Source organism: Neofelis nebulosa, chromosome 3 (genome assembly GCF_028018385.1).
Source record: "Neofelis nebulosa isolate mNeoNeb1 chromosome 3, mNeoNeb1.pri, whole genome shotgun sequence".
NCBI classification, from domain to species: Eukaryota; Metazoa; Chordata; class Mammalia; order Carnivora; family Felidae; genus Neofelis; species Neofelis nebulosa.
Genome location: NC_080784.1, coordinates 207,223,029 through 207,235,357, shown reverse-complemented (window position 1 = coordinate 207,235,357; position 12,329 = coordinate 207,223,029). Strand labels below are relative to the sequence as shown.

General features: G+C 51.1%; 1 protein-coding gene across 5 annotated transcripts in view; it reads left to right on the top strand.

Moving 5' to 3' along the window:
* PCGF3 (polycomb group ring finger 3) overlaps positions 1-10,871 on the top strand; it is a 56,970-nt gene extending 46,099 nt beyond the window's left edge. For 3 of the 5 annotated variants that reach the window (XM_058723273.1, XM_058723272.1, XM_058723274.1), the window contains 3 exons: positions 180-317; positions 6,291-6,371; positions 6,825-10,871. In XM_058723273.1, the coding sequence (XP_058579256.1) occupies positions 180-317; positions 6,291-6,371; positions 6,825-6,872 (267 nt within the window). In that variant the 3' untranslated portion in view covers positions 6,873-10,871. Of the gene's footprint in view, positions 1-179; positions 318-1,414; positions 3,683-5,663; positions 6,372-6,824 lie in introns of those variants that run through there. The other 2 variants (XR_009259830.1, XM_058723275.1) reach the window with 2 other exon arrangements.
* Positions 10,872-12,329: the final 1,458 nt, after the last annotated feature.

Here is a 12,329-nt window from a genome sequence, read left to right as displayed (position 1 = left end):
TGTGTAAAACGAGTAAAATGAAACCCTCTCCCACAGTGTTGAGGTCAGACAGACGTCTGATTTCACGAAGTCCGCGTTCTCGCGTCTGACGGAACGAGCGGGCACGGGAGCAGGGGCCCCGAGAGGCAGCCCGCGGACCCCTGTCTGCGGGGCTGCCCAGCTGTGTCCTCCTCCCACAGGTGAGCATCTGTCTGGAGTGCAACAGCAGCAAACTGCGGGGCTTGAAGCGAAAGTGGATCCGCTGCTCGGCCCAAGCGACCGTCCTGCACCTGAAGAAGTTCATCGCCAAAAAACTTAACCTTTCGTCTTTCAACGAGGTAATAGTTAGGCCACAAATAGAAACTATGACAAACCGGTTCTCATTTGTAAAAGCGATACTTCTACGGTTCTTTGTGGGTTTTTTGTTGTTTTGACATCTCCGTTTAGAGATTTTAAGTCAGAAAACAAAACTCTCAGTTTGTTTTGCGTACCCCCAGACAGCGTGACACGGGACATGGTGATGACGAGAAAGGAGGGAAGGCCAGACGGAGCGTGCGGAGCCCCCACAATGGGAGAGAGTGCTGGCGGGCGGTGGGGACAGCGTGACCGTGCTGGGGGGTTTCATCTCAGAGAGACTCTGTTCTTTCGTTTCACAAATGGAGGGCTGACTGCCTGCCGGGTGGCAGCGAACGGGTGGGCAGGTCAAGATCTTGTGGGGATGACGGGCCGCGGGTGTGCGCGGGGCTGGTGGACGGAGGGCTGGGCGAGCGCTTACGCTGGGATGTGAGTCGCCGGTAGGAGTCAGTTGTGCGTAATTAAGTGCAAGGAGAAGGCGGCAAGAGGTATGGCTTTAAAATAGTCCTCAGGCCGTGAGGAAAATGGGTCACTGGGGCCCAGAAACGGAAGCAGGAGAGGCCAGCAGGGGCATCAGTGGCAAGAGTCCAGGGGAGGTGGACCAGGGTGGTGCACTGCAGACAGCAGAATTGGACAAACTTGAGGAGCGTTTCAGAGGGAGTAGTAGGTTGAGCAGTAGACCCCCAAATATGTCCACATACCCCAGAATCTGTAAATGTGACCTTTTGGGGAAAAGCAGTTTTTTCTAAATTGAGTAAGGATCTATAATTAAGATAAGAATCACGAGATGAGATAACCCGTGAATGTCCCGAGTGGACCCTAAATCCAATGACGAGCGTCCTTACAAGAGAGAGCAGAGAGAATTGAGACACACACAGAGGAGAAGGTGATGTGAGGGCAGAGTCACAGGGGGTGATGTGGCCACAAGCCCAGGAGCACCTGAGCCACCCGAAGCTGGAAGAGACAGGAAGGATCCTCCCCTAGAGCCTCCAGAGTGAGCTCAGCTTTGCCAGGGCCTTGATTTTGGGCTCTGGACTCCACATCTGTGAGGAAGTAAATTCCTGTTGTTTTAAACCACCAGGTTTAGGGTACTTTGTCACAGCTGCTACAGGAAACCAGAACAGATTTTGGTACCAGGAAGTGGGGTGCTGCTGTAACAAATACCTAGAAATGTGGACATGGCCTTGGACTTGAATCGCTGGTGGAGGCTGGAAGCAATTTTGAGAGACGATGAAAAAGGCTGGATTGCTGTTGGAAATAAGGTCATTTAAGGTGACTCTGGTGGCCCCAAAGGAGGTGAGGGGCGCAGGGAAACCACTCTGTCACCTAGGAGGATACATGTCACCACAGGCACAATGTTGGTAGAAATAGGAACGTGAAATATGCTTCTGACAAGGAAGAGAGGACGCAGAAGCAGTCACCATCACACGGTGGCAGCCAGCACGGGGGGACTGTGCTCTCCGACCACGTGGAGGTGATGAACTTGGGCATTTGGCCCAGGAGGTCTCCAAGCCCAGTGTGAAGGTGTGGTCCGGGGTCTTGCTGCTGTCAGTAAAATAGGAGAGATGTGAGTTGGGGAAGGGACTGCTAAGCAAAAAGGAGCCAGCACTTAGGCCTGTCGCGACTACAAACGGACCGGAATACTAGGGTTTCGCTGTTGGGAAAGCATGCTCTGGAGGGAAGATGGAGAGTGTGGCTGGACAACCTTTTGCTGAAGACATTAGATGTGTGACTCAGCTGTCTCACAGAAACTAGGAATGGGTCTGTGGAGAACCATCCTGTCTAATGGCCTGGATCCATAACACATATGGGAGACCCACAACATTTTTGAGAATGTTGTACCAGCAGAGTGACCATCACCTTTTCCTGAAGGGGACAGAGACGGGAAGAAACAAGAACAGGCTGTCAGACTTCCAAAGTTTTGCAGGCAGGAGATAGGCTGACAGAGCTACGCTTCGTGAAGAAGAAATGACGCCCAGGGCAGAGCCTTAGGCCCAGATGGTGAGGCCGTCGTGGGCCCAGAGAGCAGAATCTCACTCAACCCACAGTGCTGTTTCTCTGCTGGGTTTACAAACTTGCTTGAGACCAGTGACCCCTCTATTCTTCTAATATATTACCCTTTGGAGGAGGAATATCCTGTGTTTTTCCCAACCTTGTATATGGGGAGCAGACAATGTGATTTTAGTTTCATAGGACCCACAGCTAGAGAAGAATTTCAACCCGGGTGGATACCCAGAGCCTCACCTCTGCCTGATTCATATGCTTTGGAAGGGAAGGTCTGGGACTGTCGGCTAATGGTGTCCGAGGAGATTTTGGAATTTGGAGTTGCTACCGCAATGGGTTGAGACTCTTGGGAATGTTGGGATGGGGTGAGTATATTTTACATGTGGGATGGGTGTGGACTTGGGGGGACCAGAAGGCAGACTGTCTATCGCAGGTGAAATGATGACTCCACTAAAAGATGTGTTCATTTCCTAACCCTAGAACATGCGAATATGACGTTATTTGAAAAAAGGCCTTTGTCGGTGTGTCAGGACTCTTGAGATGAAGAGATCATCCTAGATCATCTAGCTGGACCCTAAATTCAGTGACAAAGGTCCTTATAAGAGGATGGCAGGCACAAATTGCCTCAATAGATTTTAAAAGAGAGATACTTTACAAAGCACCTTCTCTGACCACAGCAGCGTGACGTTAGGAATCACTAACAGAAGGAAGACTGGAAAGTTTGCAAAATTGTGGAAATTAAACAACTCACTTTTAAAGAAGTAATGAATCAAAGAGGAATTGGAAAATACTTATAGACAAATGAAAACGAAAACACAACTCACCAAAACCCTTGGGGTAAAGCAAAAGCAGTGCTGATGGGAAATTTGCAACTATAAATACTTACGTTAAAAACAAGAAAGGTCTCATCAACAACCTAGATTTACAACTTGAAGAAGTAGAAAAAGAACTAAACCCAAAGCTAGCAGAAGGAAGTAAATAATAAAGATTAGAGCAGAGATAAATGGAATAGAGAACAGAAAAACAGTAGAGAAATTCAGCAGTTCTTTGAAAAGATCAACAAAGTTGACAGAGTTCTAACTAATGGACTAAAAAAAAATTACTAAAATCTGAAATGAGGGTAGAGACATTGTCATAGTTCTAGAGAAATCAAAAGGATTGTGGGGCGCCTGGGCAGCTCAGTTGGTTAAGCATCCAACTCCTGATTTCAGCTCGTGTTGTGATCTCGCAGTTGTGGGATCGAGCCCCATGTTGGGCTCTGCAATGACAGTGAGGAGCCTGCTAGGGACTCTGTCCCTCTGTCTCTGCCCCTTCCCCGCTTGCGCATGCACTCTCTCTCTCTCTCTTTCTAAATAAATAAATAAATAAACAAACAAACAAACTTGAAAAAAATTGTTAAAATGTTAATATTACCTAAACAATCTACACTCAAAGCAATGCCTATCAAAATCCCAATGATGTTTTTTGCAGAAATTAAAAAACCCATCCTAAATTTTATATGAAATTTCAGGGGACCCTGAATAGCCAAAACAATCTTGGCATAAAGACAGACATCTAGGTCTATGGAGTAGAATAAAGAGCCCAGAAATAAACCCTCACGTGTGTGGTCAAATGATGTCCAGCGAGGGTGTCAAAACCACTCAATGGGGAAAGGACAGTCTTCTCAACAAATGGTGCTGGGGAAACTGCACATCTACACACAGAAGAATGACGTTGAAGAGGTGTGTGCACCCCACGTTCACAGCAGCACTGTTCACATCAGCTAAGATGTGCCAGAACCCAGTGTCGACAGATGTGTGGGTAAGAAAACGTGGCCCATCTACACAAGGAACCTCAGCCTTGAACGGGAAGGACGTCCTGCCACCTGCCACCACACGGATGGACCTGGAGGACATTGTGCTCCGTGAAATAAGCCAGTCGCGAGGGGACAAGCACCGGATGATTCCACTTACAGGAGGCCTGTGGATCTGCGTCCTGCAGATCATAGAGACAGACAGTGGATGGTGGGGGTCAGAGGCTGGGGGCGGGGGAGATGGGGAGCTAGTGTTTCATGGAGCAGAGTGTCCCCTGGGAAGATGAGAGAGTTCTGGAGGTGGAGGCTGGGGATGTTCACCGCTGCTAACTTGCCCAATGCCACGGAGCTGCCCACATGAAAAACGGTTAAAATGGTAAATTTTATGTGTATTTTATCACATTAAAAAAAAAAAAAAAACAGTAAAAAGGAATGAACTGATGATAGAAAGCCCCAGAGACCCCAGGGGAGTGTGGCCTCCTGGCATCCAGGCAGAACTCCAGGAGATTAAGTGTGAAGCCCCCCAGTGGTGGTGTTTCAGGGAAGGCACAGGGGACTGATACTGAGAGAGCCAAAATGATGTGCTGGTGTTTTCAGCGGGGCTACTAGAGGGAAGAAGGGGTCGGGAATGAGCACCCAGGTGGACGGCCTCTCGAGACAGGCCGCTGTGGCCACTGCCTGCACACAGTGGAGAGGGAAAGTGGGAGGTGAGTGTCAGGGCCCCGGGTCAAGGTTGGGGTCCTTGGTGTGTGGTGCCATTTGGCCCCCGGGGTCATGGTGAGGTTGTCCAGAGGAGAGGGTTGGTGTGGGTGAGAGGCACGCCTAGGAGAGGTGGGGTTCGACGTCGGGACAGTCTCCTCCGAGTTGGCCCCAGGTGGCCCCACATGTGTCCCCTGCCCAGCCCTCATGCAGTTGTAGGGGGCTTCTTCCCCTCGTCCTGAGGGAGTTGAAAAGACCACTTGAGTCCACATCATTTGTCATCAGGGAAACAAATTAAAACAGTGAGATTACGCTCCACACCACCACACGCGGGAGAGGGTGTGGAGTAACAGACCCCTGTTCGCGGCGGTGGCAACACAGAATGCTGCGGCCAGTTTGCAAGACAGTCTGTCAGTTTCCTACAAAATGAATTACACTCTTACCGCATGATCCAGCAGTCCTGCTCCCTGGCGTTCGCCCGAATTAACTGAAACCTTACGTCCACACACACGCACCTTGCCCACAGTGTTTGTAGCAGCTGTGTTCATAGTTGCCCAAACTAAGAAACAACCAAGATGTCCGTAGTAGGCGATGGTAATAAACTGTGATCCACCCAGACAGCGGAATCTTACTCATGCTAAAGAGAAGCCAGCTATGAAGCCATGAAAAGACCCGGGGGGGGGGGGGGGGTGCGGATCTTAAATGCACGTGACTGAGGGAAAGAAGCCAATCTGTTTCCAGCTGTGGGACATTCTGGAGAAGGCGGAACCACAGGGGCTCCGGGGGGAGGGGAGGGGGGAGGAGGGTAACCAGCCGGAGCCCGGGGCAGTTTTAGGGCAGCGAAGCAGCTCCGTGTGGCGCCAGGGTGGTGGGCGCCTGCCATCATGCGCTCGTCCAGACCCACGGGACGTGCACCACCAAGGGTGACCCTGCTGTGGACTCGGGGTGATGACGCCACGGCGCACTCCAGCAGGTGCACCACCCGGTGGGGTTGTGGATCGCGGGGGAGGCTGTGGGGGGGCAGGGGGCGTGGGACATCCCCGTGCCTCCCTCATGTTTGCTGTGAGCCTAGATCTGCTCTCAGAATAGTCTTTTTTAAAAAAGAAAGGAGAAAGACCATCTGAAGAGTCCATTACCTTTCTCCACTGAGGTAAGAGGAACAAGCTTGGCCAAGAGGTGGACTGAGGTGGAGAGACAGGTGCTCTGGGGTGACAACAGCTGAGCGCGCCCCCTGGGGGCCGTGTGGTGGGTGTGGACCCAAGCCCCAAGTGCTCTTGGACCTGGGATAGGTTGGGGTGGGGCCTCCCGAGTGCTCCCCACCTGTGCCACCTGGAAACGGGGCCCGTCGGCCACAGGCGACTGACTTGTGTGACCCGACCGGCATCGCTGGCGCAGCCCGGAGGCCACGTGTGCTGAGCGCCGTGCCCAAGGCACCCTGACTGAAGCCTTCTTCTCCCGCCAGCTGGACATTTTATGCAACGAGGAAATCCTGGGCAAGGACCACACGCTCAAATTTGTGGTTGTCACGAGGTGGAGATTCAAGGTGAGACCCGTCACTTTGTAAAGATTGGGTTATTTGATTTTCAGAATCTGCTACAAATGGCAACTGCTTTTCTGTGCGTATTTTCAACTAAGAGCTTAGAAATAACAACTCAGTCACAGGATTATTCTGGAATCATCAACACCAGAGTCGGTGTGGCCGGGGTCCTCAGGCGAGCACCGCCCCTCCTGGCCAGGCTGGCTGCCCGCAGTCAGCTGTGGGGGTCAGAGGACGCCCACAAGCCTTTGGGTACCGCCCTAAAGCAGGAAGCAGATGGCAGGATCCCCGACTTGAGGGGCAGCCCGGAGAAGGGGGTGACAGCCAGTAGGACCCCAAGAGGAAGGGCGGGACCGGGTGGGGCAGCAGCTGTGCGGAGGGAAGGGGCCCAGCCCGACCCCCTTCCCTGCCCCCGCGGCTGGCGATGGTGACGCGCCGCGCTCTGACTTTGTCTTGCAGAAGGCGCCTCTCCTGCTGCACTACAGACCCAAGATGGACTTGCTCTGAGCTCGGCCCTGGGCCGGCCCCGCCGCGCCCGGGCTGTGGCCGCCCTGCAGGTGTCGTGGGGACCAGATTTCTGAACAGAGTATTTATAACTTTTGTATGAGAGAACTCACACTCACCAAGACACTACCAGCACCGCGGTCACGAGACGACGAAACACTTTACTGCACAGTCTTAATGGCCGAAGAGGCGCCTCTCACAGACTGGATGGTAAACACAGTGGCCACGCGACCTTCGCTTGCTTTCCAGGCCTTGGAAATCTGGTCATTTCAGTTTAGTTGATGAATTAGGGTTCACGATAAGCCTCGAAAATACTTGTATGTTTATTGAACCCTTCCTAAGTTATTGAGAAAATATCTTTTCATGGTGAATGACGCTATTTATGTTGCCTTTAGCTTCCTGAAGACTTAGAAGGTATATAAAGGTTTAATTTAAAAGCATACCAAAAGGGGTTTCCATTAATGAGTTAGCCACGGTATTTAATTTCCACATTAGGAAACGGGAAAAGCTGACGGCGCCTCTGCCTCGCCTGGCGCTCCGGGCTCCGAGGGCCACGCGGCCCCGAGGCGAGGAAGGGCTCCCACCGGCCCCCGGACGCCCCCAGACGCGGGTGCGGCGCACTCAGCAGGGCGGGGTGGCTAGGCCGGCCGCACGCTGCCTGGTGGAGCCGCCCTTGTTCTCAAACATCACTGGTGCGCGTCGGGTTCCGAGGGCTGAGGGCCCCACTCAATTCTTCCTATCTGCATCTTGCTGAAGGGAGGGGTGGTGGCTCGGGGGGGCGTTCCCGTCGGATGAGGGCCGGTGCCCCAGGCGTGCCGGCTCCGGTCCCCACCACGTCCACCCTTGGAAAGCTGTCCCCCGCCCCTGCTTGTGCACAAAGCTGGCACTCTGTTGCTGTTCCCAGCCGAGCCTGGGAGGAGCCTGCTGGCTGCTTTTTCAGTGACTTAATGTTCTCAAGTGCCGGTCACAGGCAGCACACATTTTGTCAACCCCTTTCTCCTCCCAAATGTTAATATTTTTGTGGAATTAGAGAATCAATATTTGTTCCTTGAAAATAGTAACTTGGAACACGTAAAGCAAGAAGGAGAAAGCAACCATTTTCCGGGGCAGTGAAAGTGTTGTCCTGGGTTCTGTGTCTGTCCTTGTCCTCTGCCCACCGCCCCCCCCCCCCCCCCACCGTGCTTCCTCAGTGAGCTTTGGGTTCCTGCCCCACCCCCACCCCCCGCCGTCACCTCCGCTCACCCTGCAGTCAGGCTGGGGGCCCTGGGTCCATCAGCCCCCGTCCACCACCTTCGTTCATGGACTGTTTCACCTTACCAGAATTTTTTTCTCCATTTGCTTTGAAAGTTACGGTTGGGTTTCTTCTGCTTCCCATTTCGTACAGGTAAACGTCAGGAGCAGCTACTTACGAGACCTGATCTGGGTGACGAGAAAATCATCCCAATTAACTCAGTCCAAGGGATTCTAATGTAAGGCCTTTTACAAACATAGAAACAGATTGTTAGGGATTGGTCAAAATTCACGTCTTCATTTAAGCCCATGGACTCCCAGTACTGTTCGAATTGTTCAGTTACCTAAGCTTGCTACTCATCCAAATCATGTTTTAGAGTTGCTCTACTAGGTTTAATGAGTAGATGTGTATGAGTAAATATTACCTGTCTACCTCAAAATACACATCACTGCTGAAGCACTCTGCACAACCATACATTACCACAGTGCGGTTTTAGGGTTAGCGTTAGAACTTGGGTATTTGCCTGTGTAGTGGAGGGGGGGTTAGGGTGAAACAGTGTAAGCACCCAAATTCAAACAGAATCGGCTCACGGTTCAGATTAGACTGAGTATCGCCGTAATCCTCTCATAATATATATTTGTAACTTTGTAGCTATCTTTGAAATCACTTGAATTTGCTATGGTGCTAAGTGGACGTACTTAAATACACAGAGAGGTGGAGGTGGTCGGAGCCAGTGCTGACATGGCCGGCAGGCTGCTGGCCCTCCTGTGACCCCTTTTGTGATCGTGTCAACCTGACGCAACCTCAGCAGCAGAAGTACCTATTTTTCTAAGATTTCCTCGTGCAGACTGTCTTCGCTACAGGACGGCCCCGGGGACCCCGCCCCTCAGCTGACAGGAGCCCAGAGCCTGCGTCCCAGGGCAGCTTCCGTGGCCCCTTCCCCGCTGTCACGCTTTCGTGTCACATCAAAAGGCTGAATTTAATTTCTTCCAGCATGAAAGCCAGGATCAGTTAGTGATTGGATCCTACGAAGTTTTTTTTTTTTTTAAAAGATGGAGTTACTGTGAAGTAGTTTTCACGACCGTTTATGCTGGTAAAGCAAGAGCTGTTCAGTTACCTTCCCGCGTCACTGTCCGCGGCAGCGGGACTCCCTGCCCAGCGCGTGGTCTCGCTAAATGCAGTTTTCATGAAAATAGAAAATTCAGATAGAATATATAAATATTGAATTTAAGATTTGGGGGGTTAAAAAAAAAAGAAAACTTAACTTTATAAAATTATTTATTCTATTTTAAGCCTTCTATCATATTTTCCCATCCGATTGTTTGGTTTCCGTGGTCCAGCTTTATTTACAGGCATATAAAATGAAATTGTGACATGTTTTGCAAGCTTCTTCTTTTACTTTGAGTAGCTTTTAATTTGTACGTTTTGTTTTATATAGATACAGAGCACTGTTTATGCTTTTGTGCAATAGGTCCCAAGATGCATTTACTAGACATCTGTTTAAATTTAATGCCGCATCTCTTCTGCTCGATTGAAAGGGAATGTAGGTAGAATTTCAAAATATGTACATTCAGCTATTTGGTTTCTCCTTTTCACTGTTGTTACGAGAGTGCTGTTTTGGGGGATGGTGTGCGTGTGTGTGTGTGTGTGTGTGTGTGCGCAAGAACACCTGCCAGCAGTATCGTAGGGCACGAGACCCAGCGGGCCGCCGTGGAGCGACACGTGGCCGTCCCGGACCGGCCTCGCGGCCACCCTGGGTCCCCTATTTTCAGACCCCGTGTGTGGCCCTTGGGTGCCCTGCCCCACGCCGACCAGACCACGGATGTGTGGGTGCTACTTCCACAGGGGCTCCCGAGCCCTCCAGGGCGTGTGGCCTCTGATGCCTCCCTGTGGCGAAGTCTTTAGAAATCCATTTCGTTTCTTCCTCAAAGTGCACAGGATGGCATTTTACAGCAGTTTAAAACGTGTCATTGGGCTGAATGTTCCAGAAACGAGTCAGCTGATTTCTACTTTACATGCGAGTGTTAGATGTGCTCTTAAGACACTGAAAATAAACTTAGCTCAGAACAAATCCTGTTTCTGTTTCCTCAGGAAATCATTTACGCTCCATCATGTGTGACCTTAGCGCCATAAGCCAAGTGTCTCTCTGCCTTGGGATTTAAACCAACTACGTAGGTCAAGATCAGTAGATTAGAAAACCGTGATTCAAACCAGCCGTCATCTTGACACATTCTGTCCCTGCGAGGCAGGGACAGGTGTGGCGCGGCTGTAGCCGCCCGGGCCATCAAGGAGGCTCTGTTTGTGCGAATGCCCGCCCACGCTTGGCCTGCATCACGTGGGGTTCGCCACGTCCACGAGCGCATCTGAAGGAGGGACTGTGGTTTGAGTGTCCCCTAAAACGTGTGTAGCGTTAGTGTAAATGTCTGTTCCAACAACTTAATTGAGTATAAGAAAACCATTTTTCCCCAAATGATGTAGGGTTCAGGGGTGTGAGCCGCCACTAACCTGACCGTCACACGTGGCAACATGGAAGCTGTCGCGGTTTGTTGAGATGAAAATGCAGATACATATTTTTGACTGTTTAATTTGAAAGTTTACATTTTTTATGCTTTGTGTTGGTGTGTAATTTTTGTACTATTGGTGGCTAGTTTTTGTCTAAAATCTTTTTTGGAATATTGCTTAAACGTTTTGATTTTATGATAGTGAAGCTTGTACTCAGTGTTTTGCCAATTAATATTATATGCTTGTAATAAAAGCAAAAGAAAAACATACCTAAAGTTTTTTCGGGCTGGAAGTTTATAAAATATTTCAGGAGCATAACATGGATGATCTGTTGGCACCGCAGTGACCTGAAAATTACCGCAGGCGCTGTTGGCACACACCCCTCCCCCCATGCCCTCCCCCGCCCGAGCCCCATGCCCCCCTCAACCCCTCACCCCGAGCCCTCCCCCACCCCGAGCCCCGTGCCCTCCCCCACCCGGAGCCCTCCCCCACCCCGAGCCCCGAGCCCCAGCCCTCCCCCGCCCCGAGCCCCATGCCCTCCTCAACCCCTCACCCCGAGCCCTCCCCGACCCCCAGCCCCGAGCCCTCCCCCACTCCGAGCCCCGTGCCCTCCCTCACCCATGCCCTCCCTCACCCCATGCCTAGCCCTCACAGATTAACTACCTTCTCACTCTGCCTCACGCGGCACTTGTATCTTGGATACAGAACTTCACTGAAATTGGTCCAGTGTTTGGACCAGAGGTTTGGCGGGAACTGTGTGTAAAGTCCATGCTGCTCATCTATTTGCTTGCAGCAAGAACTCACTTTGGTTTAGAGCTGCACGTGCCGATGAAAATACTGTTAAAAAAAAGAACCTGCTAATCCCTGTGACAGTGTTTGCTTCCCTCTGTTAAGATGTTAACAGGTGTTCTCCAAAGGAGCAGAACCAGTAGAAGATACATGCGTATACATATCTGTGTGCATGTGTGTTCATGAGCATGCTACAGAGCACACACGGGTCCTGATTTCCCCACAGTGTCAACTTTGTTCAGTCGTAGAGCAAGGTTAAAGCAGGTTTACATCTAAACTCAGTGACATTTCACTACACATTTAATTTGGCTTCATACACAGCACACAAAGCAAAGCACATAAAAAATCATTAAAAAACAAGATACAACTAGGGATAAGCTAACAAACCAAATGCAAAGTCAGTCTGAGTGTGGAGTTGAGTTGAGGACTTCTTCCGGTCCAAGTCTATGCAGACTGCTTATTCGGTCCAAGTACTGGAGGAAATGTTCTGTCCGAGGAGTAGAGGGTCTCTTCTGTCCAGGCAGTGGGGGGATCTGTGTTCTGTCCAGGCAGTGGGGGATCTGATCTGTCCAGGCAATGGGGGATCTGTTCTGTCCAGGCAGTGGGAGAATCTGTTCTGTCCAGGAAGTGGGGGATCTGTTCTGCCCAGGCGGTGGGGGATCTGTTCTGTCCAGGCGGTGGGGGATCTGTTCTGTCCAGGCAGTGGGAGAATCTGTTCTGTCCAGGAAGTGGGGGATCTGTTCTGCCCAGGCAGTGGGGGATCTGTGTTCTGTCGAGGCAGTGGGAGAATCTGTTCTGTCCATGCAGTGGGAGAATCTGTTCTGTCCAGGCAGTGGGAGAATCTGTTCTGTCCAGGAAGTGGGGGATCTGTTCTGTCCAGGCGGTGGGAGATCTGTGTTCTGTCCAGGTGGTGGGAGAATCTGTTCTGTCCAGGTGGT